At 41.3% G+C, this 27,903-nt stretch overlaps 2 protein-coding genes across 3 annotated transcripts; one reads left to right on the top strand and one right to left on the bottom strand.

Annotated features, from left to right (window-relative positions):
* The first annotated feature begins 2,847 nt into the window (after nt 1-2,847).
* LOC125712140 (olfactory receptor 52K1-like) lies at nt 2,848-4,703 on the top strand. 2 transcript variants are annotated; one of them, XM_048981847.1, is made up of 2 exons: nt 2,848-2,955; nt 3,176-4,703. In XM_048981847.1, the coding sequence occupies exon 2, from the start codon at nt 3,192-3,194 to the stop codon at nt 4,173-4,175; it is 984 nt and encodes a 327-aa protein (XP_048837804.1). In that variant the 5' UTR covers nt 2,848-2,955; nt 3,176-3,191; the 3' UTR covers nt 4,176-4,703. The 2 variants fall into 2 exon arrangements, with proteins under 2 accessions (XP_048837804.1, XP_048837803.1); XM_048981846.1 differs by having other exon boundaries at nt 2,855-3,039.
* Nucleotides 4,704-7,682: 2,979 nt separating this feature from the next.
* On the bottom strand, nt 7,683-27,547 carry LOC125712129 (beta-arrestin-1). Its single transcript, XM_048981810.1, has 16 exons — nt 26,964-27,547; nt 17,242-17,272; nt 16,658-16,718; nt 16,291-16,335; nt 15,823-16,019; nt 15,618-15,677; nt 14,134-14,201; nt 13,294-13,429; nt 12,467-12,551; nt 12,304-12,376; nt 11,840-11,977; nt 11,677-11,760; nt 11,545-11,568; nt 11,253-11,323; nt 10,824-10,875; nt 7,683-10,553 (listed from the first exon to the last, which is right to left on the bottom strand). The coding sequence occupies exons 1-16, from the start codon at nt 26,981-26,983 to the stop codon at nt 10,442-10,444; spliced, it is 1,257 nt and encodes a 418-aa protein (XP_048837767.1). The 5' UTR covers nt 26,984-27,547; the 3' UTR covers nt 7,683-10,441.
* Between the last annotated feature and the right edge of the window lie 356 nt (nt 27,548-27,903).

The following is a 27,903-nucleotide window of genomic DNA, read 5'->3' on the forward strand; positions in this document are numbered from 1 at the left end:
GGAAGGTTCGGATTCCAGGCCACAAGACATGTGGCATTAGGGTGAGCAGAAGACATGTGGCATTAGGGTGAGCAGATAGCCCAAGGAAGGGAGGACGCTTTGAGCTGGTTTCAATCAAAGGGACCTGGATTTGACTTAAGCGCCGAGTTCTTGCTGTGTGCTGATTGGTCAGTTTCCTATAATCAAGCATGTGTCACTAATGTTGATGCATAACAGACCTGGATGGGTCTTTCGATCAAGGAAACAAACCAGTGAAATCCCAAGAAAAATTTAACTCTTTAGCGAAGCACAGGAGCCGTTCAGTTTTAAAGTAGCTTGTAAAACCTGAAGTAGCTCAGGGTGCCCTCCCTGACTTGGATTATTTGGTCACCCTGACTTGATTTTTCCATAAGTATTAAAAAGAGGTGAAACACATGACTGGGTGCTGCAATCCAAAATACATTTCTCTGCTTCCTGGCTATTATCTAAGTCGATTCGATGACATGTTACTGCAGGCCCGGGTTACTAGATGAAAGGTGTCATTCCAATGGGTGTCCAAACTGTTAACTTGCTTGATCTAACCAATCCCTGGATATTGCAACAACAAAATTTCATCAGAAGCAAAGAGATAAGAGTAAATTACTGATGAAATGCAGGAAATTTGATGTGTTGAACTATGACCAGAAAAACCTAAAATTATCCCTTAAATAAAAATAGGTTCATAAATTTCTTTTAATCCCATTACTTTTCTGACGCTATACGTAGGGCTGCCAACCCTCACGCATCTGGCGTGACACTCACGCTTTCAGACTCTCACGTTTACGTAAGAAGTCTTACGGCAAATCTGTATTATTCCATTATAAACCTAAAATTAGCTACATCAAAAGCGTTGGGGTAGTTTGCAAACCTTACAAATGATTTACAAGGTAATAAGACTGTTCCATACTGTAAATGTAAATGCGTGTGCACACTTCTCTCGAAATAAAAATCTCACCCCAGCCAGCTCACCAAAGTTGGTAACCCTGACTACATCGTTCTTGTGCCATTAGATTTATTGCGTCAAAAAACTATCAATGGATTAAATTCTTTCAAGGACAGTGAATAATACAAAAACGACAATTATAGCTACCTTAGTAGTTATCTTGAGAAAGAGATATATGTGCTCTTGTAACGACCTACCCGTCATCCTCCAGGGATGATTTCAGTCCTCTGAAGTATGGAAATCCGTTGTGCGGAGTCAGCGTTGCATGCGTGTCCTGTGCTGGCTGTAGCCCTGTGTCTGGTGGGACCTTGTTAACGACACAGGTCTCACTGTGTCCACCAGGACAAACCTGGGCCTTCATTACACAAAAACTTTACCAAACTGAAATATATATTCCTTGACTATATAATAAACACTGTTGAGCAGAAACAATGTTTAGATTATTTTATAAAGAAATGATTATGCTAAGATCTATAATCTCTTTTAGTCAAATACTTGCGAAATTTGACAAAAGTATCAAAGGCCACCACCAAAGCACCACTTCCAGAGCAACGATTCATAAGCCATGAAATGGTTCAGCTCCTTCATATACAGCAGATCCACTCTGATACCACAGGATCTCTGAGGTCATCTGAGCAGCTTCTCCTGGTGGTTCCTGGGCTGAGGTTAAAAATCAAAGGGTGACACACTTTTACCGTAGTAGCAATGAGTCTTAGGAACAGCCTGTCCTGCCACATTAGTGCTGCATCTTCAGTTTCCCATTTTAAAATTCAATTTAAAACCTATTTTTCCTTAGCCTTTGAGGATTTCAAAAAGTATTTTTGAGTGGATTGTCTCTTTATATGCACAGTCATTCCGGGTACAAGACACTGCAAATCCGTTCTGACACGATTGATATATTAGTACTCAAGTCCAATACAATGCAGAATCGCATTTGTATAAGTACAGTTTTCAGCCAGTGAGAAAAGCATTACACAAACTACAATGCGATATGGTCTTAGTAAGAAACACTAGGCGTACTTACATACAAAACATCTGTCCAAATGAATGATAGTGATGTCTGATTCATTTACGAATCATTCTTTTGAATGAGTTCCTTTCAGTGAATCAGTTGAATTGGATTTCAAATCTGAAACAATATAACATGATTTTTTTTGTACATCCACGCATTGCACAGATCAGAGTCTTAGATTCTAAAAATCTAGAAATGAAAACATAAAAACACACAGCTAGTTTATCATAATTATAACATTTATTATATGTATGTATGTATATTTTGTTTGTTGTTTATTTACTCTGTACAGCACTTAAGTCGATGAAGGTTGTTTGTAAAGTGCTTTATAAATAAGTGTCCTAACGCCTGTAAAGGTCCACAGATCAGCATGCATGATGGAATCCTTCCTTGTGCCATGATCTACACTGTGGCTTCCAGACTGTTCAGGCCCTCGCCCTATACAGCTGCGTTCCTCTCTGCTCCCTTCTGGCAGATGGCACAGAAACATTAGCATTTAAAGCACAAGGTTCAGTAACTTCTACCCACATTACGCTTCTGAACATCTGCTAATTATAGATTCAAAGGCACTGCAAATGAACCACCTCACCGTTTGCAAACCACTCACTTTACCGTCTCATTGTACTAAATGCGAATAACGATAAACTTGAATTTTAAAGGCATCAAAACCGATTTTAAGAGACAAATACCCACCACACAAAGCAAACACGTTTGCGTTGTTATTAGTAATAGGGTTGTGTGTCACCTTCGAATTGTGTACAGGGAGTTTTTCAGCCACAGCAATCAATGGGGAGATAATTGAAGCTTCAGAAGGTCCTGGGAGACCAATGACTGTTCTGCTATGTACCCTATAAATCCACCACACTTGCAGGGAGGGTAGACTAGAATGGACCAGACACTCTAGCTGGTTAACTTATTGCTGAGTTTTAAAGTGTTATTCTGCGGAAACAACAGGAGAGAAAATAAAGCGGAAACCAAGCAGGTATGGATTTCAGTCCTAAAGACCTCGTTACCAATGACCAATGATAACAGAGAGGGGGAAAATCTGGAAGCTCTCTACTCTAAGGCATGTTATTTTCTTGGTATCTTCTTCAAAAATGTTCTAAATTTAACTGCAAAGAAATAGGCCTGTATGAGTCTGTAGATAATGATATACTTCTATCGATGTGACAAACTGTCTTTTCCTTTGAATCGAATTTCAGGTTAGTCTGAAGTGCCATGGCTGAAGATCGACTACAAAGCAACTTCACCTACACCGCGTTCATTTTTATAGGATTTCCAGAACTATACGAATATAGACGCTTACTCTTCTTGCCATTTTTCATAATATACGTGCTGGCCCTTGCTGCCAATTCGCTGATGGTCTATGTGATTAGACACTGCCAGAACCTGCATAGCCCCATGTACGTACTGATATGCAGCTTGGCTGTTGTCAATATAGTCGTCCCCACTGTTATTGTACCGAACATGCTTTTCAGCTTCCTGTTTGACTGGAATGAAATTTCCTTAGAGGGCTGTTTGACTCAAATGTTCTTCACACACTTCTTCTCATCCCTGGAGTCCACCATCCTCCTGGCCATGGCACTGGACCGACTGGTGGCCATTTGTAATCCACTGCGCTACTGTGAAATCGTTAACACTTCCATGCTGGTGAAACTGGTTATCTTGACGCTGATACGGAGTGGCTCGATAATGTCTGCTCTTGTCGCCCTCGCACGTCCTCTGAAGTTCTGCAGCTCAAACGTCATCAGCCACTGCTACTGTGACCACATGGCCCTTGTCAGCTTGGCGTGCGGCGACAAGAGCAACAACAACGCTATAGGACTGGTGGTGATCATCTGCTTCGTGGGCATCGACATCTCCATCATCGCCTTCTCGTACGTCAGAATCCTGAGTGTCGTCCTGCGGGCGGCGGAGGGGGAGGATCGCTGGAAGGCGTTCCACACCTGTGGCACACACCTGATGGTCATGATGAGCTTCTACCTGGTGGGGAGCATCACGTTTCTGTCCCATAACCTCGGCATCCCCATCACAACAGACGTGAACACCTTCTTGGGAGTTCTATACATCATTTTCCCCGCTACCATAAATCCAGTTATCTATGGTGTCCGCACCAAGGAAATAAGGAACGCAGCTTTGAAAATGTTTAAAATGAGGACATATAAAACCTTCACTGTAAATGTGACGACGTTGAAAGTTTAATTCAGGATCTGGTGCTCAGTACATTTTACCTGCTGTCTCCAGGCTCTCGTCTTTGTTAGACTGTTATTTGATCATTAATGTATTTTTGGGAGAAGGAGATAAAAAGCATTCCATTCAGTGTGACAAAATGGACCAGTACATATTTCTCTGTGAATATTTTATGTATTAACTCAATAAGAAAGTCATTCATCATTACCATTTACTGGTTTTTAAGAAGTCTGCCAGACGGAATTTCGGTTGAAATAAATTTGACGTAACTTGTTGATTGTATGTTGGTACAGTGTCAGTGTCTCTCTGATGTGATTCTGGCCTTTCATTTTGCCTAAGAGGCGAAAAGAGCGGCTCTTTCAGGGTGTGACTGCGCTCCCTCTCTCCCACAGCAGCCCTGAGACAGATTGCTGTTGTCAACTTGCCAGTTATACCCTGATCTCCTGAGGTGGGTTGAAGCTAATATAAAATGAACAATTTTTTTATCTGGTATTTATGAAAATCGTTGAAAAGAAACCAAATCGCAATGGTATATTAAAGAATATTTGCGCACGAATTCAATTACTGTGCTCTGTGATACATTTTATGACGAATTTGATTGCTGGGCATAATGTATGAAAACTCCATCTAGTGGACAAATCTAATACTACCATTAGATACATCATTTGCATCATTTTAAAAGTTATTTCACTATTTCACTAGTTCACTACAATCAAATAGCCCTCACTCCAAAAAATGCTAACTAAAACCATCTCTGTGATAGTTATTAATTTTAAATATTGTGGCATTGTCTTTTCATGGCTGGAAGCTGTGCTGGGATTTACTTGTTTATTTATTTTTAGATGTGTTTTAGATAGTGTTTTAGATTATTAGATTAATCATCCTCGAGTGGTTTTCTTAGCTAACAAGGTAGCAACATTAGGGAACCCAGGTGGGTCAGAGCCTCAAGTGCAGCAGGAAAACAGCTTGGACTGAGTCAAAGCCTATTTCTGGTGTTGGACCAGCACCGCAGTTACACTAGTAAGAGACCACTGCACACAACAACGCTGTCTTGGGGTGTAAGCAGGAAAACCCAGGTGAATCAACCATTAATTAATGTGAAATGAGCCTTTAGAGAAGCAAACCGACTGAAAGTGAAAGGTCAGTGGCTGAGAGGTGGAGAACAAGCTGCTTTGTGTTGTTGACCAATGAAATCAGTTCTGATGAAACCGCTACAACCAATTAACGACAACATCAGTCTCAACAACAGATGTTAAATAAAGGAACTGTCAGTCTGAGCCCTTGGGGATCACAGCCCTGTCCTGAAGCCATCCAGCTAACAAATTTTCATTCTACGTTTGTTGCATGTTACAATTAAGGTATGGAAACGTTCAAAGTGTCCGGTTTTCCTGATGTTCCCTGCTAGTACTACTGCATCTAAGGATAATAATGCAAAAGTGCCTGAAATCAGCTTCATTCTAAGGTTTCAATAATCTCAGCCTGTGTGCCGATCCAGGGGAGCCTGCTGCTGCAAAAATTAATGCGCGTCCCAAATCAGAGAGTTGATTAATTAAGTACACTGTTTTCAGTTCTGCTATTTACCGGCTCGACATGATGTCTGATTGTGTGAGCAATCAATTACCAAGGGCGGCTACGTGACGTGGCAGAGGGGAGAGGCTGGCGTGACTTCCAGACTACGGGGAGGAGGGTCATCTGGTTCGCATGAGGATTAGATCCTAACTTCAAAGCCAGTTGGTGTCGGTAGCCTGTGCCGTGCATGAAGGATGTGACGTTGACTGTGTGCCACCAGGTGTATTAGCCTATAAAGAGCCAAAGAACATCAAAGGAAAATATTACTCTACTTTATATTTTATTCTTTGTAACCCCGGACCAGGTATGATGTCAGACTCATTTACATTCTCAGAGTTTTATTCTTAAGACCAGTCCATTTTCTCTTCGTTCTCTGGGAACTTTGACGCCACAGTTCAAGCCTTATTATCCCGATAACTTTATCGTCGACATTTCAAGAAGACACTAAATGCCAAGTAGCATACTGAACTTTTCAAGCAGTCTAACTGTAAGCCCCGCCTGGTCTCCTTCTAACATCCATCGTTTGAGAAACTTAAAGTGATTAGCGATAGCAAGCACCTCCGTAACTGCGCACTGTACTCACTGTGTTCTTAATAACCAGGGAGCCACACTAATGCATGTGGCATGTAGTTCTCTATGCAGAACAATTGTGGTCTGTTGTGTGTTCATGGGTGTGTGTCTGTGTGTGTGTGTGGGTGTGTGTCTGTGTGTGTGCGTGGGTGTGTGTCTGTGTGTGTGCGTGGGTGTGTGTCTGTGTGTGTGCATGAAGCGTTGCTATACAGTAGAATTAAATATAAATATATATATATATATAGATATATATATAATTTCTGAACGACGCAATTTTCAACCATTCAAATTATTTTGTTGACCAGCACCATACCTAAGCGGCTCAGCAGGAATTCTGCCAAGCCTCCCGACTGGCCTGCCCTGCCCTCCACGGAATGTCCATCCATCCAAAGGCACACAGACTATGGACAACTCATAGACACCCAAACCACGTCTTTGGGCTTAAACACAAAGACAAATGCAGAAGAGCACGCAAACTCCAGATGGACGTAGGATAAGAATCAAACCCAAAGCTATGGCGGAGTGAGGTCACAGTGTTACCATCAGAGCTAAATCTTCCCTCTACAGACACAAAAATAAGCAAGAATAAAAGTCACCGAGTTCAACTCATTAACTTCAACTTCACCACAAATTTTATTCCTACGTATTACAGTGTAACTGCATTTGATATTTTTATTCAAGCCAATATTACATGAATGCCTGTAGCCATTAATTAGCAAAAAAACAAAAAGCAAGTTATGGAATTATGAAAAGTTTATACTGAGATTTTAATGACCAAGGGCTAAGGGAAAAGACTAAACATACTGGCAGTCCAATAAAACAGCACTTTGATAAACATGTCGGAGGTACACGCTGACCAGAAGGTTACTGTTGAGACAGAGAAGCTGGAGGTCCTGCTGCTGATAGTTAGACCTGCTCTGAAGCCCTTGTTAACATCTAATGAGAGGAGAGGTGCTGGAGAGTACAAATAAATGACCTGTGAGGGCTTTCAGGTCCCACAAGATGCAAATAAACATCAACAACAAAGTTCTTAATCAGTCCAGCTGCAATTAGGCCTCAAGCTTTCAATATTTGTGGGCAAACATAATTGGCCACTAAGGGTACCCTGATCCGAGCAAATAAGTGTGGTCATTATAAGCTGTAGTTTGAAACGCTCGCCTTAATGACTGCCTTCACATTTGTGAATCTGGGCATGTGACGCCATAGGTCCTTTTTAACTCGTTAATGGTAAGCAGGGGAGTTACCGTTCGTTGTTTTTGTGTTGCGTTTTCTTTTATGTTTTGCTAATTCCGTTTGCAACTCATGTCATTATTTTCTGAACCAGCTTACAGTCCTTCAGGAATGACGCGTGATCGACACAAAGCAGCAGCGTGGAGCAGATTCGCACAGAAACCAGATCGCTTTATTACACGCTTCACAAAAGCACAAAGAGGTTTTTGTTTTAAACATTTTACATCAACAAATACAGAAATCATAGGAACAAATAGGATATTTTCGCCACAAAATACAACATATCCAGAATCTAAGGTTTTTGGGGGGGGGGTGGTAGGGAGTGTTAACGAGAGGCAAGTTTTACACACAAGGAACCAATTTTGGGTCACACTTGACTTTCCTTGAATCAAAAAGTGCCCAGACTTCTGCACCATCATTTGGATTCAAACCCCAAAGGGTGTCAAATTGGATAATGTGTCTAACGGAACTAACAGAGGTCATTTTCCAGAAATTGTAGTTATATAATGTGGTCCTTATGAGGACAGCAGCGTTTTGATCACCACTAGAGGGCGCCTTGGACTCCCTCACTTCAGATTGGGTGTGAAATCTGTTGCAGTCTTTGCATCCAGCCCAAGGTCTCATGCCTCCATGTCAGGTGAGACGTTGAACGTGAAAGACAAAGACCCTCTACATATTTAGCTAACCCTGAAAAATAATTCTTTCGCCACCCTTTAACCTGAATTCTTCATCCAGTGATTATAAAATGAAACAGCAGCAACGGACAAATTGATATTGATTCACTATATCGACTAAACTTTTAATTACTGTGGTGGCCAGAGACAGGACTATTTGTTGGGGCTTTGTACTAATGACTGCCTCCCTCTTGACCGGAAGCTCTACAGAAACATCCAGAAAAGTCTGCAATATTTGGATACACAAGATAAAAACATTCAGTTTTGTCAGTCTCAACACATTATATGTTTTCTTGCCGATTTGAGTGAGACATGTTGCGTAAATCTGGCATATAAAGTAATTAAAAATAAAACTTAAATATACAGATTACTTCAGAATTACAGCACAGATGCTATAATATTTCTTCTTCAGACATAGCTAAGTCAGTACCAGCATGTTCAGCACAAATTCTATACTTTAACATCATTCACTAGAATTAGTCAGATAAAAGAGATGAAAATAGCATCAGGGGTAATCAAGTGTGCTTCACATTTAATTGCTGCATTTCATGTTAATAGGCACACACATATAATCATTTTATTCTTGAATGGTGAAGCCTTCCGTGAAAACATTTCAATTACTGTTAAATATTCAGAAATGAGATGTTTTAGTTTCAAAACAAACCAAACGTATAGTAAAGAGGTAATGATTAGCTGTAAAATAGTTTCACAGTGGGCCTGACTTAAATGGTATGATCAACATTATTTCAGTAAAAGATTAATTTGATTTGCCCACCTGGGCAGGGTGTAGTAAAAGTAAGAGAAGAGAATAGGAAATTGTGTCAAATATAATTACCATATAGTATTGATGTCAACATAAATTGCACCTTCAAGGTGATTATGACAAATTCCATTGGTTATTTGTTCAAATCGCCTGTATAATTTTGTAATTTTTCCGGTCTACATGGAAAACGACACCTGCCGAGGTCTAGGCAGCAGTAATTCGGGCTTTATGGCTTTTTCTGTCTCAGGGTCAAACAGGTCACGGGGTTCAGTAGGAAGCTGAACAGCTAATCTGTACATCTGCAATGTCAGAAAACAGGGCGGGCAGGCGCCTCACACAGCCATACAAACTGGGCACCACGTCACGTGTCATTTAACAGCGAATTCAGTAACGGAAAATAAATGAAACATACGTGAGACATGCGGCTCTTCCAGCCAGTGTCACGGTTCTACTCATGCCATTTTCAGGAGCCGGTCACATGCCATGTGTGACATTCCGGTGTCCCCTTGGGCATTTCGCCGGTCGTGCATGCAGAGAGCATCATTGACACGTGTCATGCAAAACAGGGACATTTAAATCCACTCTTCTTGAGGTTCCGTGTACTTGCTATCAGACCCATCAACGCAGTGCCTCCCCATTCGCCCCGCAGTCAGAACATCCTGGGGTCTTTAATTCCTACAGACAGACCCACCTGAGATCTTGTGCGAAAAAAGACAGTGGAACACGCGTGTCATCAAAACCAACACATGTACATGGGCAATAAACTGTAAACACTGACTGCTACAAAATTATATATATTTTTTAATTTAAAAAATATTCTTTCAAACAGATAAAGGTTCACTGCCCATTTGAATTTAGTAACCAATATCCATAGGTATAAATAGGTTAATATGATATTAGTTGAAAGTATCCTATAAAAATTGGAACCATAATTTACGAATGAGTGATGATTTAAGGCCATTGTTCTGAGGGTACGTTGCTAACGCGTCTAAGTAAATCCACCCAAACATTAAAAAAATTTCCACAAACTACTCACTGCTAAGTTTGGTGAAATGCTATTGTCATAAATCACAAGCAACAGCAAGTGGAAGAAAGTTCTGGGACCTTTTCACAGTCTCACAGGTAATTAAACTCTTAGGGTGCGATTATAGTTACTGTTTCATCCTAGAAGGAACAACTTCAATCCATCGACCAATCAAAGTATCCGAAGCTGTCACAGGGCAAATTTTCTCTGCCTCTGTCAGCCGCTTCCCTTGCAGAGCCCGCCGGGTGACCTAGCCCCATCTAACACCACCACTTTCAGCCTCATGCACAGCCTCAGCTTAGGCCCTTAACTCTACGTTCCCGTGGAAATGGAAAAAGACTAAAGTGAAGAATAACAAGACTACGGCACAGGCACAAGTCAGAGGCTTCCAGGCTAAACCCGCAGGCCTCCGCTCGATGAAGATGCACGGCTACAAACGCCCCGGTGCCTATCTGTCACTCAGTTTCGGCGAGTCGGCCCCATCCTCTTCCTCATCCTTCTCTTCCTTTGCTCCTATGAGGCGCTGTCTCGCGAAGTCCTCGAAAACGATGTCGTCGTCACTATAGGAAACACGAGTTTGAGCGACTGGCCTCTGACCTACGGTTAATAATCCTCAGCATGCAACCGAAAGGACATATATTCAGTCATCTTTCTACCACTTGTATGTGCATGTATTTTAATGCGTGACATAAGTTATGATTATCTGAAATTTACATGAGGTAAGAATGAACAGTAGTGAACAAGGAGGCTGGATGTCAGCTTTGGAACGGCTGCACCTGCAGGCTCCTAGAGATGGTGTGCAGGAGATGAGAGAACAGAGGTCGGCTTACTTTGTGTCAAATTCGATCAGATTGGTGTCTACCGGTGCGTCCTTTTCTGTAGCTGAGGCAAAAAAAGAAACAGGCAGAAAACCTTGAGTTAATGGTAAAGCGAACAGGAGGCAACAGTGTTGAGCTAAATGAGTTTATGCATGTCGACAACTTTCAGCCATGGCTGTGGACAAAAATTCTCTGGCGGGTTTTTTTCTAGAGCAGGACTCTTGAAATCTGGCCATTGACTCCAAATCCAGGCCCTTCTTTTTCAGTTCTCCCAGGTAGCTAGTTTAATAATTACTGGAGTAATTATTACTGGCATGGAGGTTTCACACCCGGGTAAAGGAAGCAGTGTGTGGCCCTTGAGGACTGTGGTTTGAACGGCCCTGCTGTATTGGGTGACAGTCATGAACCATAACAGGTTCTGTTTTGAAGTACCAAGCATACCATCTCGGTAGGAGGAGCCTTCAACAGGTTTGGGATGCATTAATGTAAACGGAAGCTCAATCGCCAGGTCGCTGAGAAGGAAACACAAAGAAGAATATGTTTCTCAGCCTAAAGAACCGCAACCGTAAAACTACTCATAACTACCCATAAGACAAAATAAAAACAGATCTCCATAAATGTATAAAATATATTCACTTGTTCCTATTCAGCACCATTTCTGCATCAAGAAATACACAATCAATTGAACTGAATTAATGGAAAGATAATCAGCAGTAGGCAAAACGAAGATTACCTCGACGCAAGGTCTCCCAGGAGCCTGAAAGAGCAGAAAATGACACACATTGTTTCACGTCCCGACTTCAGCGATGCAGATTTTGAAATGCAGGAGAACATTTAATTCATCCCAGGGGGGAAGAACACTCACCCTCCCCGGGAAATAACCAGCTTCACTTTGACTTTATAGGACACGATGATCCCCAGGATTTCCCTGTTAGCCCCCTCTCTCAGCCTGCGGAAGAGCCACATCATAAGGTTTCGCTGCTCTGCCGCTCCACGGACCGGCTTCACTCACATTAGGCTTCGCTTACAGGGTGCTGGAGGCTAAATTCGTGTCCTCGTGCTTCAGTTTTCCATCCAGCGCCAAGCCACGTTTCTCTCGGTTGTTGGCTAAGAAGGGTGTGAGAGTGAACACCTTGCAAAATGTGGAGCTGGGAGCGACCATGTCACTGTGGGCAGAAGGAAAGCATGTCTGCCACCAGATCTTGAAAAAAAAATAACCCATAAGATCTGTTGTTAAAGCCTTAGAAATCTTACATAATCTGATTTAATTGTTCTTCATCCCCTTATCTAATTAAAGGCTGCATGGATTTTTTTTTAAAAAAAGGTCATCGTTCAAACTATTCCAATCTAAAGTCAAATATCAAATGAGTTACCCCTAAATCCTAATCCAATAATTCTAAATGAATACAGCGCTGTACAGAATCGATTCTCTTGTTGAAAATGTTATACATCACAAACACCAAAGCGGTTAATTTAGCGGGAGATGTCTTACTCTGATTCTTCTGTCGCCACGGGGCACTTGTACTGCGCAGTGTTAAACAGGCATATGTCAGCATACTGACGCACTGTGTGGACAGACACAGAACATCAGCTTTCCGCAGAGCATCGCGCATCAACCACTCAGAGTCACACGTCAAGTGGAGCCTGTCGGTAACCTGAGATCTTCATCTTCTTCACAGTCTTATTCGTGTTGTTGGTGACGTGAACATTCACGTTGATTGGCTCTCCGTGGTAGTAAATCTGAAGGATGAGAACAAAGAGCAGATCAATCCAATCCATCTATCTATCCATCCATTTTCCATAATTGCTTGTGCTGCTCAGGGTCATGGGGGAGGGAGGGGGGGGATTGGAGTCTATCCTAGAAACTACAGGCGCGAGGCAGCATGCAACACCAACCCAGAGACCAGAGGACCCCGGAAGAAACCTCCCTACAACATGGAGACATCTCCCCATGTCATGGGGTGAACATGCAAGACCTTCACACATGGAGCCATGGTGGAAACTCAAACCCTGGTCCCAGAAGTGTGAGGCAACAGTGCGAACATCTGCACCACCATGCCACCACTCAATGAATCTATTCAAATGCAATGTGACTATCAGAAAGAGATTTCTCTGAACAGAAGGATTATTTACAATCACCAGGAGACTTTAAATACTTCATTTAATAGCACACTAAACATAGTTAGAATACAATATATATTATGGTTACATTTTTTGTTTACATTTTGGTTTTTTTACATTTTTTTATTCTGGTAATAATCACTGCGGTGACATTCAGTAAGGATATACTGCGTCCTCAACCATCTCTTCTATTGGCTGCCCTTACATCTACAAAGAAAACACTGCGTATTTACCGTATGCTGAACACATAAAATTGCCCCACAATGAAATAAACACCTGCATTCCTTCTTAGTTTGTAAACCTGACTCCATTTGTGACTCCCTGCATGTTCCCCAGCTCGAGGTGTGTCTCACTCCTTCACCTCTTTGTCCAGTGAGGCCTCCAGGTGAAGTGGCTTGTCTGACATCAGGAACTGGCGAGTGGTCTCAGCCATGGGCTGAGGGCCTGGCTTCTCTGGAGCGTACTGTACCTTCCGGATGACAAGACGCACGGAGTTCCTGTGGCAGATGCATGTGCGTTACGCTCTCATCTCATGCAGGGTACTTCCTGTCACCTGTGTTTTTGGCTACAAACTGTCCTGCTGCCACCTTCCATGAAACCATAGCCCCATCCTTCTACCCATGGAATATGTATCCCAGGAACCAAATAAAATCCCGAATATGATGTGTTTCAGGAATGGCTGGACGGTTACTTATTTGGAATTTCTACTGGGTATTAGGTCTGGAGTTTCTAAAGCCAGTCAGGAATGGGTAGAGAAAATGCCATAACGGCCCTTAATGTGGAGAATGCAAAGCTGAAACACCATGTTGGGGTTTACAGTCAGTCCAAAGACAGCAGTTTGTTTATGACACATCATACGCAGTTGATATGCGGTGGCATGCACAGCTTTCCCAGATTAGAAGTGAGTAACACACTGTTATCCAAAGGTCACAGTATGACTGCAGTTTTATGATGGTATTATCTGGCTTGCAGTGGGTTCTCAAGGACACCATCAGCTACAGACAGAGCCATGGTCATGTGACAGGTTATTTTTGACATGACCAAAGGCAAACTTCTGCCTTGGTCTTCCCACAGTCCTGTTTTTATCCCCTGACTCTTGCCCTTGTAGTGTAAATAGTCACTGTCTGTATTTCTACCTTTGCTTGTTTGTTTTCTTGTTTGTTTGCTTCATGGCAGCCAGTTTCATACATGGCACACCTACCTTTTGTGGATTTTTTCTTCAACGTTCTCTGCACAGAAAGCTTTTACTTCAAAGTCAACCCCACAGGCCTTCAAAGATAATAAAAGGGCACCTTATATAATTTATGGGTGACATCATATTACCCTTAGTTTGACATTTCACTGTTTCAGGCTCAACGCAAATCAACAATTCACAATACATTGTACATACACATTGTACATACACAATGTAGCGCCTCATTTATCATCATTGTGTACAAACAAGACACGCCCAAACTGTGCGCAAGCCACATTTTATGAAAAATCCTAGATTTATCAAAGAAAACTTGATAAGAAAAAATGCTAATATTTATGGAAACTCAGAGGCAGGTGTATGCAACATATTGGACTAAATCAGGAAAAGCCATCACCCGTCGTAAAGCAGGGAACCTGAGGTAGAGCAGCAGAATGAACACACACATTCCAATAATTCATACCATCGGCCCATCGCTTCATGCGGAAATCAGCAAATCTTAAAATGTGAACTGGAATTTATGGATTTTCAATTTATTCATATATCCAAAGACTGCATTTGCCTAGTTACAATGCATTATGTAATAATGCCGCATCATGTAATAACTTGCCAAACCGTAACAAATTTCCATCACATAATGCCATGTTATTACATGTCTCGTCACACACCATGTAACATTTCATTATGTAATAATAAAATGCAACAAATTTATAGACTACGTTATAATTTTACATTGCAACATTACCCTATCATCATCATCATTGTTATAATCATCATTCAGTTTGTTACATTCTGTCCAATTACTACACAAGGCTGCATTATTATATAATGTGTTGTTATAAACCTTGAAGAATTCAGTTTGATATTTCAAAAATGATATCTTCTCACCTCTTCACATGAATGAAAAATATCTGTATTTGTCACTAGTTGCACTAAATGTGAATTAGGCACCAGATATTCACATGCATGGATTCATGCATAAAAATAGGCGGTAACGCTTTACATTAAGTTCACATTCATAATGCATTCATAGAACATTCATAAGAAGCATGCAAATACAGTTTAACATCCTACTATCCCATAACAGCTTTAATATACATAACAAACATTACATAATTATACTTTTTTTTTTTAATTATTATTATATAATGTTAGTTATTAATGTATATTACAGCTGTTAAGGGATGTTAGGATTGTAAGGTATACATGCATGACGTTTATGAATGTTTTATGAATACTTAATGAATACATTATGAAGGTGTACTGAACATTTTATAAATGCATTATAAAAGCATTATGAAGGTGCAGTTAATGTAAAGCATTACCAAATATCCACTAGAATGCGATACAGCCTAATGGCATTCCTGCCAGTGACTACCGTCAACATCAAGGATCAGAAGGAAATGAGTTTTAATGGACCACCAAGATTATTTTTTTATTCATTGTTTTCAGCATGCAATATGTGTCAATTTATTACGTTCACTTTTCGTTACCTTTCCCGTATCTTCCGGTCCTGGTTGAAGGGTGACTGAGCAAGGTAAGTTGGGAGGAATCTGTAGAAAAAACGTAAATGTGTAAAAATATGCACTAGGAATGCACAACTGCACCAGCCGCCAATCCTCCTCAAAAGTCACCCCGATACACTCTTCACAGTGGACCATGGGGTATATCGCCGATGACAAATTAAAGCCTAGTTACCTCAAAAGTGAACGGGTGTGCATGTTCCCCAAGCTTCTTCATAAGGCGCTCCTGAAGACGAGTTAAAGTTTTTTCCCCATCTGGCACTGGAGGAAAGGCTTGGATGTTGGCGGCAAAGAGGTCTTTTCTAAACGTCAAGCCCAGGACATCCAGGTCCTCCCGGCCATAGCGGAAGGCACACGTCAGGGTCACAAAAACTGGAAGATGTGAGAACAAATGCCGTTGCATTAGAAAACAGAGGCAAGATATTTTTCTTCAGCTCGTTGGGCCGTAAGGCTATATTGCCGGGGTAGGCAAATACATCAAAAAATAATATCAGAACTGGAGGCTTTGTGAAAGCAGTACAAATTACTGAAAACCGAAAGCTCTGAAGATGGCAGAAGCCCATTCCACAATAACACAGCAATAGCAGAGGTCTGAAACGCAGGCTTGACACACATGGATGTGGGAAACTCAGAATCAATTCACCTTTTCTTTCCTTTAGGTATTCCGGGTCAATCAAAACCACACCATCTGGAAGGCACAGAATTGAAAGTGAGATATGGTTTAAATATTTATGTGTCTGGGGACATATAAAATCAGGTTCAAAGAACTAACAGCCCTTTGAACTTGCTTGGACAATCATCAAAAAGCCATGAGCTGTGGTGAATGTAACTCTGTGTTATGTAATGAATCAATTTTTAATATCCAAAGTTACAAATGTCATATAATATTATCTATACAAACGAAATTCACATCAACAGTGTATTGATCAGAACTGAATGACATTCTTCCTCAGAAGCAGACCTCCAGTAGAATCAATGCTGCTACAAATGAAGGTGAAGCATTGACTTACCAACAGGTTCAACAAGGTCAACCTGGTCAACAAAGTCCCGCTTCCCAAGGTACACAGTAAGCTAGGGGGAAAAAAGGAAGCTGATTGGCTTTTGGCATAATTAATGATCATTTGTCAGGAGAGCCCTGAGTGTGACCTGAGATGACCCATGCAGCCCAAGACTGCTGCTTCCTTGTTAAGCACAGATACATTCATTCCAGTGTGGGACTATTATTAGCTGCAGCTTACAGTCTCAAACTATTAAAGGGTGCTTTTTGCACCATTATACCCCTAGAGCAGCATTTCTCAATCCGGTCCTCAGGGACCCACAGATAGCCCACATTTTTGCTCCCTACTGGAAGCTGGGAGGGGGCAAAAATGTGGACTGTCTGCGGCTCCCCGAGGACCGGATTGGGAAACGCTGTGTCAGAGGTGCATTTTAGTAACAGTCTACTAATAGTTAATGAGCAGACCATAAACTATAGTGTTACCATATAAATCTGTTTTGCTTTGGACAAAATTGTGTAAGCAACAGCCAGTAAGCAATGGCACAATTTTCCACTTCACAGATATGGCTCTTCAGAAAAAAATCAAAACAAACTTACTTTGCCATTGGGGCTTGCTTTCTTAAACACTCTGAAAAGCATCAAAGAGAATAAATTACTTGAGTATTTAAAATACCAGTACAGTGAAGCCAGTATTGGTGGAAATGCCACTGATAGCAAACATGCAATTCTGATTTCATGAATTTCAGCTACCCGATGGGGAAGTATGTTATCGGTGCTGCTGAAGGCAGGCAATCGCAGTAGAATCCATCAACGTGTTGACTGCATTAGACCTGCCATCTGAGTGGCAAAATAAATTACAGAACCTGAATTTGTTTCATGTTTTAAATGAGTTTTTAATTAATCCAGGGGTTTGCCATTGATATTTCGGATGTTTTTATCACAACAAAGGACAGGTGGTCTTTTATAGTCTTCGACTAAAAGGACCAGTCTACTTGGGTCACTGGGTAATGACCTCCGCGTCCATCAGTCAGGTCTTAATGCCATCATAAATTAGACCCCAATGTCATACGATGCCCCAGCAGATTCCAGTGAAGGCAACCCTGTAATGAGCAGGGCCATCTTCCAGACAAATGTTAATGATGACCAGAAAATACATATTGAATACTAAGGAAAAAATAATTATTTAAATTCATATATTTCAGACTCAAGAGCACAGGTGTTTATAGTTTGTCTTTAGATATCAGAGATTCACACTACAGTATATATAATTACCACATCATCCAGCACCTTCTTGTCAAATTCCATCGCTTTGTGTAACATTTACGTTAGAGCTGCAAATGTATGCTGTTTGTTTTTCAGTAAGGTAGGAAATATCAGCACCGTGCATCAGAATATTTAAGCATTTTCAGCAAATTTATTTGGAAACAAAATGCAAAATGTCATCTAAAATGTTAATTCAATAATAGCATTATCTCTCTCTCTTTATCTCTCTCTCTATCACACACACACACATACATAAATATATCAGAAAGACCTGCTGATCAGCTAAACATGTATGACCTCTGATATTGATCTGGGTGAGCTATGGCACAGACGCTGCAAATGATACTCCAGGAAAACAAAGGCGCACACCAATTAGATGTTGATGAGGCGTATTGTGATCCCAAGAGACATCTGGTAATAGTCAGCACTCCAGATCGATCATTTATGAGGATATGTAAGGACGTAAAACAGCTCAGAACTTTCTGAAACATTAACTGATATCCTGTGATGTTCAGATCCAGTTCTAAGGGAAAATAAATATATGAACCAATTAATGTTATGATAGGTTATATCTGTGATGTATTTGTTTTTACTTATAAATAAGCATTGAGCTTAGTATAAAGTCATTTATGCCTAGTAAACTGGGTCATCCAGTTCTGATATCACATTTTATTTGACATGTTTTTAGGCATCATTCTGTACCCTATGTCTGCTATTTACTGTGACATAAAATGCCAAGGGCTCTCATGAGCTAATAATCTATTATTTCAACAGATAATTGTGGGCATGATGACTTAGCTGTGCCGAAATGCACTCTGAAATGAATTTTTAACGACAGACCATTAAAGAGAAACTGTCTGCGCATCATGCAGCCTTGATCAATGTTCTTCCGTGCACTAATACTCGGCCAGTAAAATGTTCCCCAAGGAAGTCCGAATTCATTTTCCACAGTTTTTTACCGTGGTAAAAACGGAAAACAGTTCCCATTGAATGTCTCAGATTTTTGCAGAATAGATCAATGCATGAACTAATAAAAAATAAAGATCAGTCTTTCGACTCTCTATTTGAAAAACATAATTTTTTTGTGAGGGGACACAGGAGGGGAAAAAAATAATGAGTCCTCTTGCGTTATCTCACACAACTTCTAACGAGATCTCGAAGTACTTTTGTGTTTCTAGAAGTTCTAGAACCATTCAAAGGACAAAGGGTAGAATTAATGGGTTAACAGGCAAAATGCATGGTGTTTGGGGGAGGGGTTGATCATTCAAGTCACGTCATTTATTCTGACCCCCGCCCTTATTGTGACTCCCCCCCCCCAGCAAGTTTTACTAGTCACACACATAACAACATATGCCCGTCCATGCTCATCAAAATCGTGGGAGCCCCTTCCTTAGTGTATTGATATGAACCAATCAATATCAACAACAGCATCCGTAACAAAATCAATAACAGTGATTCCAGTATGACAGTTATACAAAAATTAATCTTTAAACAGTTTAATAAAGAAAAATTCTTATTGTTTGTTTTCCGTTCATGGGTATCTTTTCAGATTGGAGGCAACCTGGACTAACACAACCTTAAAAAAATTGATTTTGTGTGAAGAAACCAGCTTTTGAAACAAGGTTGGCATGGCAACAAAGAGAGCACTTCCAGTTTAATACTTCAGCACTAATTACTATAGCAACAATGTGTCTTTGATATGCAAATGACAGGTTATGCAAGCAATTTAGGGACCGAGGAAGAGGATATATATAAAAGCATAGTTTTTACTGTTACTTATTTTGACTAAAACCCATTGACAGTTCTGCAGCTTCAAACTGTGATTATTCATACGCTAGTTAATACCCGTAGATTGGGCCATTGTCTTCATACACTACAGCCTGCACATACATGGGATGTGATTATCGGATCAGGTCAGAAAGCTGAATGTCTAGGGAAACGTGTCTGCAGTTACAGGAATGACACAAAGCCAGTTTGGTGATTTCCCAAACACCACACTGTACTTACTGTCAAACGGCCACTGTGGATGCAACCAATATCGCTGGGAAACCTTGACAGAGGTTTTCACACAGATTGACTGAATACATACATAGAATTTATACATAACACTTCGGACTGAGAAGTGGAGAACGATAATTAAATTTGCAAAAGGAGTAATGAATAAACATAAGACGACAAAAAAAAACGTCCGACCATAAACAGGGAGAATTAGTGAATATATATACTGTCAATGAAAATGCAAACAGCTGACTGGAATGTTCCCTGATCCCTTCCCAGGGTAATAATGTCTCTGAGGGAGTCTGTCTGGGTCATTCGAACAGCAGATGTTCAAATGACTGAAAGCCTCCGTGTCATGTGACTTTCTCCCAGCATGCATTTCCCATGGCCATAACGTGTGAAATAACAAAACCTGTCATGGCACATCTAAGGGAGAAATGAAGAATGCAAAAAAACATGACTCTCAAATAAATGATTCTATAGGAGGAATCTCTCACTTTAAGATGTACTTGTTAGAACCTAATTATTTCCTCTTTTCATGTACTGTAAATGCAACTTACAGGGAGAAGCATCTGGAACACAAATTTTACCAGTTCAAAATCTGGGTGATTCTGGTTACAAAGATGGTTACAGTCTCATCATTCAACATGCCTCAAGAAAAATGTTTGCCGGTGTAAAGAGATTTAAAAATAATCAACTATTAACAATAAAAGCATGTGGTACAGCAGATTATTAAGTGATACCGTCGATATCCATACAGTTCAAGAAACAAACCATGAATGCACAGGAAAGCACTTTTTGCTGTCGGTCCCAGTTTTGACAAGCGTAACACACTGATAACACGCCAGTAATGTTTATCTGCACAGTTGGCCTTCAGGCTCTGCTGCTAGCGAGCTGACCTGGACCATTTGCCCCTCAGCTCCAAAACTATCTAGTGAAGAAACGACGATTTTAAAATCAGGGTGCAGTCTGAATGCTCCCCTTTAAAGACGTCTGTCTTCTAAATAAATAAATTATGAAATGCATCAGTGGAGTATGTTAGGCTGTGTGTAAATGGGTTTTACAGAACTGTTACACTTGGCATGTTAATACTGAGTAAAAGCATTGGAAAGATGTTCCCTCTGTGCACTTCAAGCACTGGAAAATAATTAAAGGGGCCCTATTACGATCATTTTCACTGTTCATAATTTTATTATGACCCCCCTACTAGAACAGATTTACATGTTTCGATGTTCCAAAAACAGATTATTTTCCTCATGCTGTATATCTTTCTTCACCCTCACTAACGGAAACGCTGTGTTAAAGCTTTAAGCCCCACCCCCCCAAAGAGCCCAGTGTGCTGATTGGTCAGCTTGACAAATTGGTCAGCTTGCCCTACATATTCCACCCCTGTCAGAAAAAGCTGTGTGAAGGTGTGCCAAGCTATAGATAGACAGATCATACTTCAGAGTATCCAGAATATTCCGAGTATTATGCTCACATTCATATTTAGGCATCGCAAATGAACAAACGTAAATCACTGCATCACCCCGACTTTATTTTTATTACACATTTTCCAATGTCTACAGTGTATGTTCCTGCTATTAAAGAGGTGATTTAAGAACTCATTTAGGTTATGGAACAAATTGAATGAATCTGGTCTGATTACTATCAGCAGATTTACTTCCCTGACAGCCTGTCCATGCATTTTGATTTTTTATATTTTGTTTTGCTTTCTGAGTAATTGGTTTTTCAGTCACCCATTAATTTGCCCCCCCCACCACTGTAAAAAGCTAAAGAGGGTTATTGACATTTAACATCAAAAAAATCATTGGCTCTTGCTGTTGGCAACATTACCTAACATTTATTGGCAACATTAATTAAGCACCTTATAGAAACATTTGTCAGTGTATTGATTGAACTTTTCTGGAAACTAAAATAGTGTAACTGCATTATTTCTTGATTGAATGTGGTCATGTTCAGGGTTGTAGTTTTGATGCAGGTCTCACATTTAGGCACAAAAACCTGCACGGGGCCTTAGAACCGTTACCATGGTGATCCAACTCGGAAGGAGATCTCCCTGTCCCCAATGGTTCTAAAACAAACCCATGACATCCATTGAAATGTCTTTGAAATAACATTCCATGTGACATTATACAGTCCAGTTGTGTCACCTTAAGCACTTTGTGGCATGACTATGTACCTCCGTGGGATGGGAAATCGTGTTTTGGTTCTGAAACGTCCAACGGAGCCCTGCTACATCACACATGTTCCTCAGCTAATGTGTAGCTTAAAAATCCACTCAGAAGAGAGACCGTTTGGTGTAGCGAGGACCAATTGCTCCACATATCTAGCAATGACTCTTCCTGTTATCGCACGCCAGCAAGCACAAGGGAGTCGTGAGACGTGGGTTTTCTGAAGTGGTCGCTGTTGTTTATTGTAACGTGACTGGTTCTGTGACAGCAGTGTGAAATTAAAGAGTTACATCATCACATTATTCGTAATACTGCAGCATTGCACAAATGATTATATCCATCCATCTTTTCGCTGCTAAACAGTAAAGGGTTACAGGGTGCTTATCCCGGGCAGTACAAGACATAAAGCAGGGAATCACCCCCTCGACGGGATGCCAGTGCATCATAACATTGAGAATACTTTAGCAAATTAAACATGAAGAGCAGAGCGGCTTTTTTGCGCAGCTCATTACTGATACCGTAGAATTGTAAAAAGAAAAAGCCTTTTGATTCATAGATGCCAGTGCAGTCAGCAGGAACACATACAATTTTGTTAATGACTGTAATCACAAAGTTAGTTTCCATAGAGGAACTGTGAAGAACAGCTTACAGTTAAGAAGCAAATTAGTGTACCAAGAATTGTGTAAAATAATAATAATAATAATAATAATAATAATAATATAGTCAGTGCTGGCAAGGTTGAGGGATTCATGCTGAAAATGACTTTTTTAAGTTTGATTACATATTTCATATTTACCTTGGAACAGGAAATCAGTGCAAATCTACATTGTCAGAAAAGATAAAAAAATGTTATGACTTCTTTGAAGTCTCACTGATTGAGTTTGAGGGCTTGGATGCCCTTAGCTTGCTGAGTACCTCAGGCATATCGGGGGGGGGGCTTTTCATAAGGCTGCATATATGACGTATCTGATCCATGTGAATCCCAGTAACACTGCATCTGATCTGCACACAGTAAACAGCACACTGTAAACGTCCAATATGAAGTAACAATACATTTTACAAACTTGCATCACATCAATTAGATGCTCATGTTAGTGATTACAATGCAGGTTGAAAACTGTCTGCAGAATGTCTGAAATGGAAGAAAGGGACCCTTTGTGAAACACACTGGACACTCTCCGACACCCATGTGAGTCCAACTATTTTCACTCGCTGTTTGTTGAGAAATAAGATTCTGTCACTTGAGCCACATGTCAGTTCCAGTTTCTCAGCTTCTCAGGTCCAAACTTGTGGACACATTTTGTGGAACAGTGGATGTTTCTGTTCAGTTGAACATGAAAGCGATCACCAGAGGCCATGCCAGCTGCAAAATTTCTGACGAATTTTAAATGGACAGAAACAGCCAAAAACATTTATCTATCTTCATCAAACCCCTATCCCATGCCGGCATGCTGGGTGGACATGATGTTTTAACTACACGTTGATATGCAGGACATGTGCTTTTCAATTCTTGTGTAAACTTAAAGTTTAGTGCCATTTTAAAAAAGTCAACTCAAATGGCAACATTTACAACTAAAATGGCATAATTGTAACAAAGAATCCATTATTTGCGTATAAAGGCAGACCGCCATTCTTGAACTTTAATACTGATTCTTGTTTTGTGTGTTTCCAATATATAAAATATTTATAACCATGAAAACTACCTTCTCTTCTATGCTGCTGAGAGAAGCTTACACCGTTTATATCTTTTTTACCTTTACTGCAATATTTTTCCTACTTTTGCACGAACACTTGCGATTAGGTCTTAACTCCTGTGAAATACATATGATAATGTAATTCTTCTTGCTGGAATTAATGTGCGCTGAATACCAATGCATACCCTCATCTGCCTTTAAGGTTTCAAGAACCTCGAAGTCTCATGACTGATTAAACATTGCAGAGCACCTATGAATTTTTAAACAACATGATGGAGAGCGCTTCTGCAGGGACGCCGTTGAATCCGGCAGCTCCATGCTTCATTCCTAAATGCCTGAATAGTATGATATAGACAAAATGTTCCGATTATCTCCTCCATTGTTAGCTGGACTTGTAGTAACAACACCAAGAGATACCAATGGGGACATCAGGAGGGCAGATCAAATTCTAGCCTCAGTATCTTTGTGATCTTGTAATCCCCTCACCCTTGTCCAAATTTGGTGAGAATCTGAGCCCTTTCCATCTGGATACAATCTTGATTGATCTGGATTACACATTCTGTTCAGTTTGGCTGAGACTTGGAGCTAAAGAATATGCTGTACTTGCAGGCCACCTGTTCTGTGGAGGGTATCTCCATATTCACAGGTGTGCACATGTGGTCCCAAGCTGTGGAGTAGAATTAATTGAAAGTCCCACAACACTCATTTAGGTGGCTCTACCAGGCCCAGGCAGGATGCAGCAGAGAGTAGGTGGCCCCAAACCACAGACCTGGAGGACCTCTGGGTCTGGGATCATGTGACGTGACGTGTTTAACTTGGAGGAATGCACAAGTCCAGACAGCAAAGTCACTCATCTGAAAATTAAAATAACGTTCCAGGGTTTCTAAATTTGGTCGGTTGGCTGGAGTGAGATTTTCAATTTGCGAGGCAGGTCTGCACACGCATTTACTGTACATGTATCTGACAGTTTCACTACCTTGTAAACAGTCTATAGGGTTTGCAAGTTACCCCAACGCTTCTGATGCAGCTAATTTGAAGTCTATAATGTAATAATATAGATTTAGCGTAATATTTCTTGCGTGAGAGTCTAAATGTCACGCCAGATATGTGAGAGATGGCAACCGTGGGAATCTGGAATGGTGAATTAGAGGTCAGGGAGGAAACTACAAGCATCTGGGCCAGTGCTGAGACTCCCAGAAAAACACAGCGCAGTCCAGAAAGACACAGCGCAGTCTAGAGACACGCAGCGCAGTCCAGAGACACGCAGTGCAGTCCAGAAAAACACAGCGCAGTCTAGAAAGACACAGCGCAGTCCAGAAAGACACAGCGCAGTCCAGAAAGACACAGCGCAGTCTAGAGACATGCAGCGCAGTCCAGAGACACGCAGTGCAGTCCAGAAAAACACAGCGCAGTCCAGAAAGACATAGCGCAGTCTAGAGATACGCAGCGCAGTCCAGAGACACGCAGCGCAGTCCAGAAAGACACAGCGCAGTCCAGAAAGACACAGCGCAGTCTAGAGACACGCAGCGCAGTCCAGAGACACGCAGTGCAGTCCAGAAAGACACAGCGCAGTCCAGAAAGACACAGCGCAGTCCAGAGACACAGCGCAGTCCAGAGACACGCAGTGCAGTCCAGAGACACACAGCGCAGTCCAGAGACACAGCGCAGTCCAGAGACACGCAGCGCAGTCCAGAGACATGCAGCGCACACGACGTTAAGCACAGCTTCTACCATCAAACATGACCAGTCATCATATTAAGTCACTGTCTTATCCTGGGGTTCCTTCCCAGCAAGCAGGTTTTCAGTGGCCCAGTAAACAGATCATTAATCATGTCTGGTGTGTCTCATTAAGATGGGCCATCACTCGGAACCTGTGGGAGACTAAACCATACGCAAACTTAGATAGAAAGCTATCTCAGGGCCATATGTCAACTCCCATGACATACACTGCATTACAGCAACAAAAAAACCTGTCACAAATCTGGAAATCTCTCACAATGCAGAGTGCTAGATAACAACAGTAGTGTCTAACCCAATATGCATCAGTGTGAGAATAAAACAATAAGAAAGTTAATCGGCAGGTTTAATCCTTTGTCAAAAATTGTACTACGAAATTAATTACAAGGCCTAAGATTAGTCACGAAGTTTACAATTGAAAAAGACAAGCATCCCCCAATATGACATTAAACAAACATATTGGAGTAACATTTGATCAAATTATTATGCTTAAATTATATTTGCTTGCCCCTCAAGGGTGTGTTGACCTTTTGCTGAAAATCAGATTGGATTAATACCAAAAAGCAGGAAATTGGGAAGGATGGAGAACACGCTGGAACGGCGAAACCTCAATACAACAATGGTAATTTACGAAGGGATATCACCACGTTCTCCAGTGCCTCCTTCCTCAGGTTGCTTAGATAAAGCAACTGTCTTCTATATTTCTAGAATAATTCTAAGGCCTAGAAGGACACAGCTGGAAAAGGTATTTAGTAGATAATCCTAAGGGCTGTGGTTAACATACAGCTGCACAATCCAGTAAATACTCCTGGAATTGGAAATTACTATAGCGTAAACTACAGTTTGACATGAGCGTCAATTGAGTAAATATATGTACATATTTATATGTTGTGGAAAGTCTTCCATGTACATTTTGAAAAAGTACAGTGACAAGGGCAGTGTGAATCTCACACAATCTCTGCATGTGCCCGGGGGACCCTGACCATTCCTCGCATGGTGAAACACGCTTTCAAGGGCTGAAACCTGAAGATATACATTACACAAGCCTTGCCGTTTGTAAAATGCGAACGGATACAGCTTCATACCTTGCCCAGCGTGTAGATATATATAAACCAGCACACAGACCACTAACTGTGAATGAAACAACCAAGAGTGAAGAATTCCTGAGTCCCCCTGTCTCGACAACACCACACAAATCCTTTTCTGCTGAAGACAGCTGAGATGTTGGAGACTAAGAGATGAGAGAAGGCTGATATTTGCTGGTTTGAACAGCATATTCAGAGTGGATGCATCAGTTCATGTTGAGACATGAGAAATCGCGCAGGACAAGACCCAGTATCAACAAAGGAATACAGCCTATCAGAACACAGCCAGCGGACAGAAACGACGGTCAGTGTGTCAGATCCTGCCGTACCATAAATCGCTGAATGTCTGGATGAAAAAGCTGACCCACCTCGTGCCTTTGTCACCCATGGCGATGCCGGTGCAGATCTGGGCGCAGCTGAGAGGAGGTGGCGAGGGACAAGCGAAGGGAGCGTTCCCTCTCAAAGCCAGCCGGGTTGTGAAAGTGTCGTGTGTGGCGGGGGGGCCGTCGTGTCAGACTGCCTCCCTGCCTGCCTTCTGACCCGTCCGGACGAATTAAAAAGGCATTTCTCACAGATGTGCTGAACAGGCTGATTGGCAACGGCTCGCTCCTCTGACTCCAAGAAGAAACCGCTCAGTAAATCTGTTTGTGTAAAGCAAGCTCTGGATAGGAGATCAGGAATCCTGAGATGATAGAAGCCAGAGATCTCCGTCTACAGGAATCACAGTGCTGCTCCAGCGATCTGCCTGTCTCTATGGCAGGCTTTCTCTCTCTCTCTCCCTCTCTTTCTCTCTCCCTCTCTCTCCCTCTCTCTCTCTCTTCCTCGTCACTCCCTCATTTCCTTGCTGTCTCCCTTGCTTACTCACTGATTGAATCTGGCACGTGTGTCTGTGTGTCTAAATGAATATGAAACTGTCACCCTCACAGAAACAAACAGTCCAGGCTTCGCTGATCTCAAAACCTAATGGCCTGAGATGAAAACGGATGGGGGGGGGGCACCCCATCTATGTCAATTTCAAATCACATCTCTATAGTACAGTCCTCACTGGGACTGACCCAGTGCTTTCATTGTAATACATGAATTATCCGTTCCAAATGACATTTTTCAAAAGGCAAGAGACACGTAACTTTCTTCAGGACACTCCTATAAACCATACGAACAGCTGCCAACTACAAATTCATCAGCATACTGCGATTTCCCAGATACACAAAACCATCAAGAATTATCATGGCTACCAAGAAGGCAGGGGGCTGAGGATGAGAGCCATACCACAAGCATTGGTGTCTTGAGATCAAGACATCAGATGCA

The sequence above is a fragment of the Brienomyrus brachyistius genome, chromosome 17, assembly GCF_023856365.1.
Source record: "Brienomyrus brachyistius isolate T26 chromosome 17, BBRACH_0.4, whole genome shotgun sequence".
NCBI classification, from domain to species: Eukaryota; Metazoa; Chordata; class Actinopteri; order Osteoglossiformes; family Mormyridae; genus Brienomyrus; species Brienomyrus brachyistius.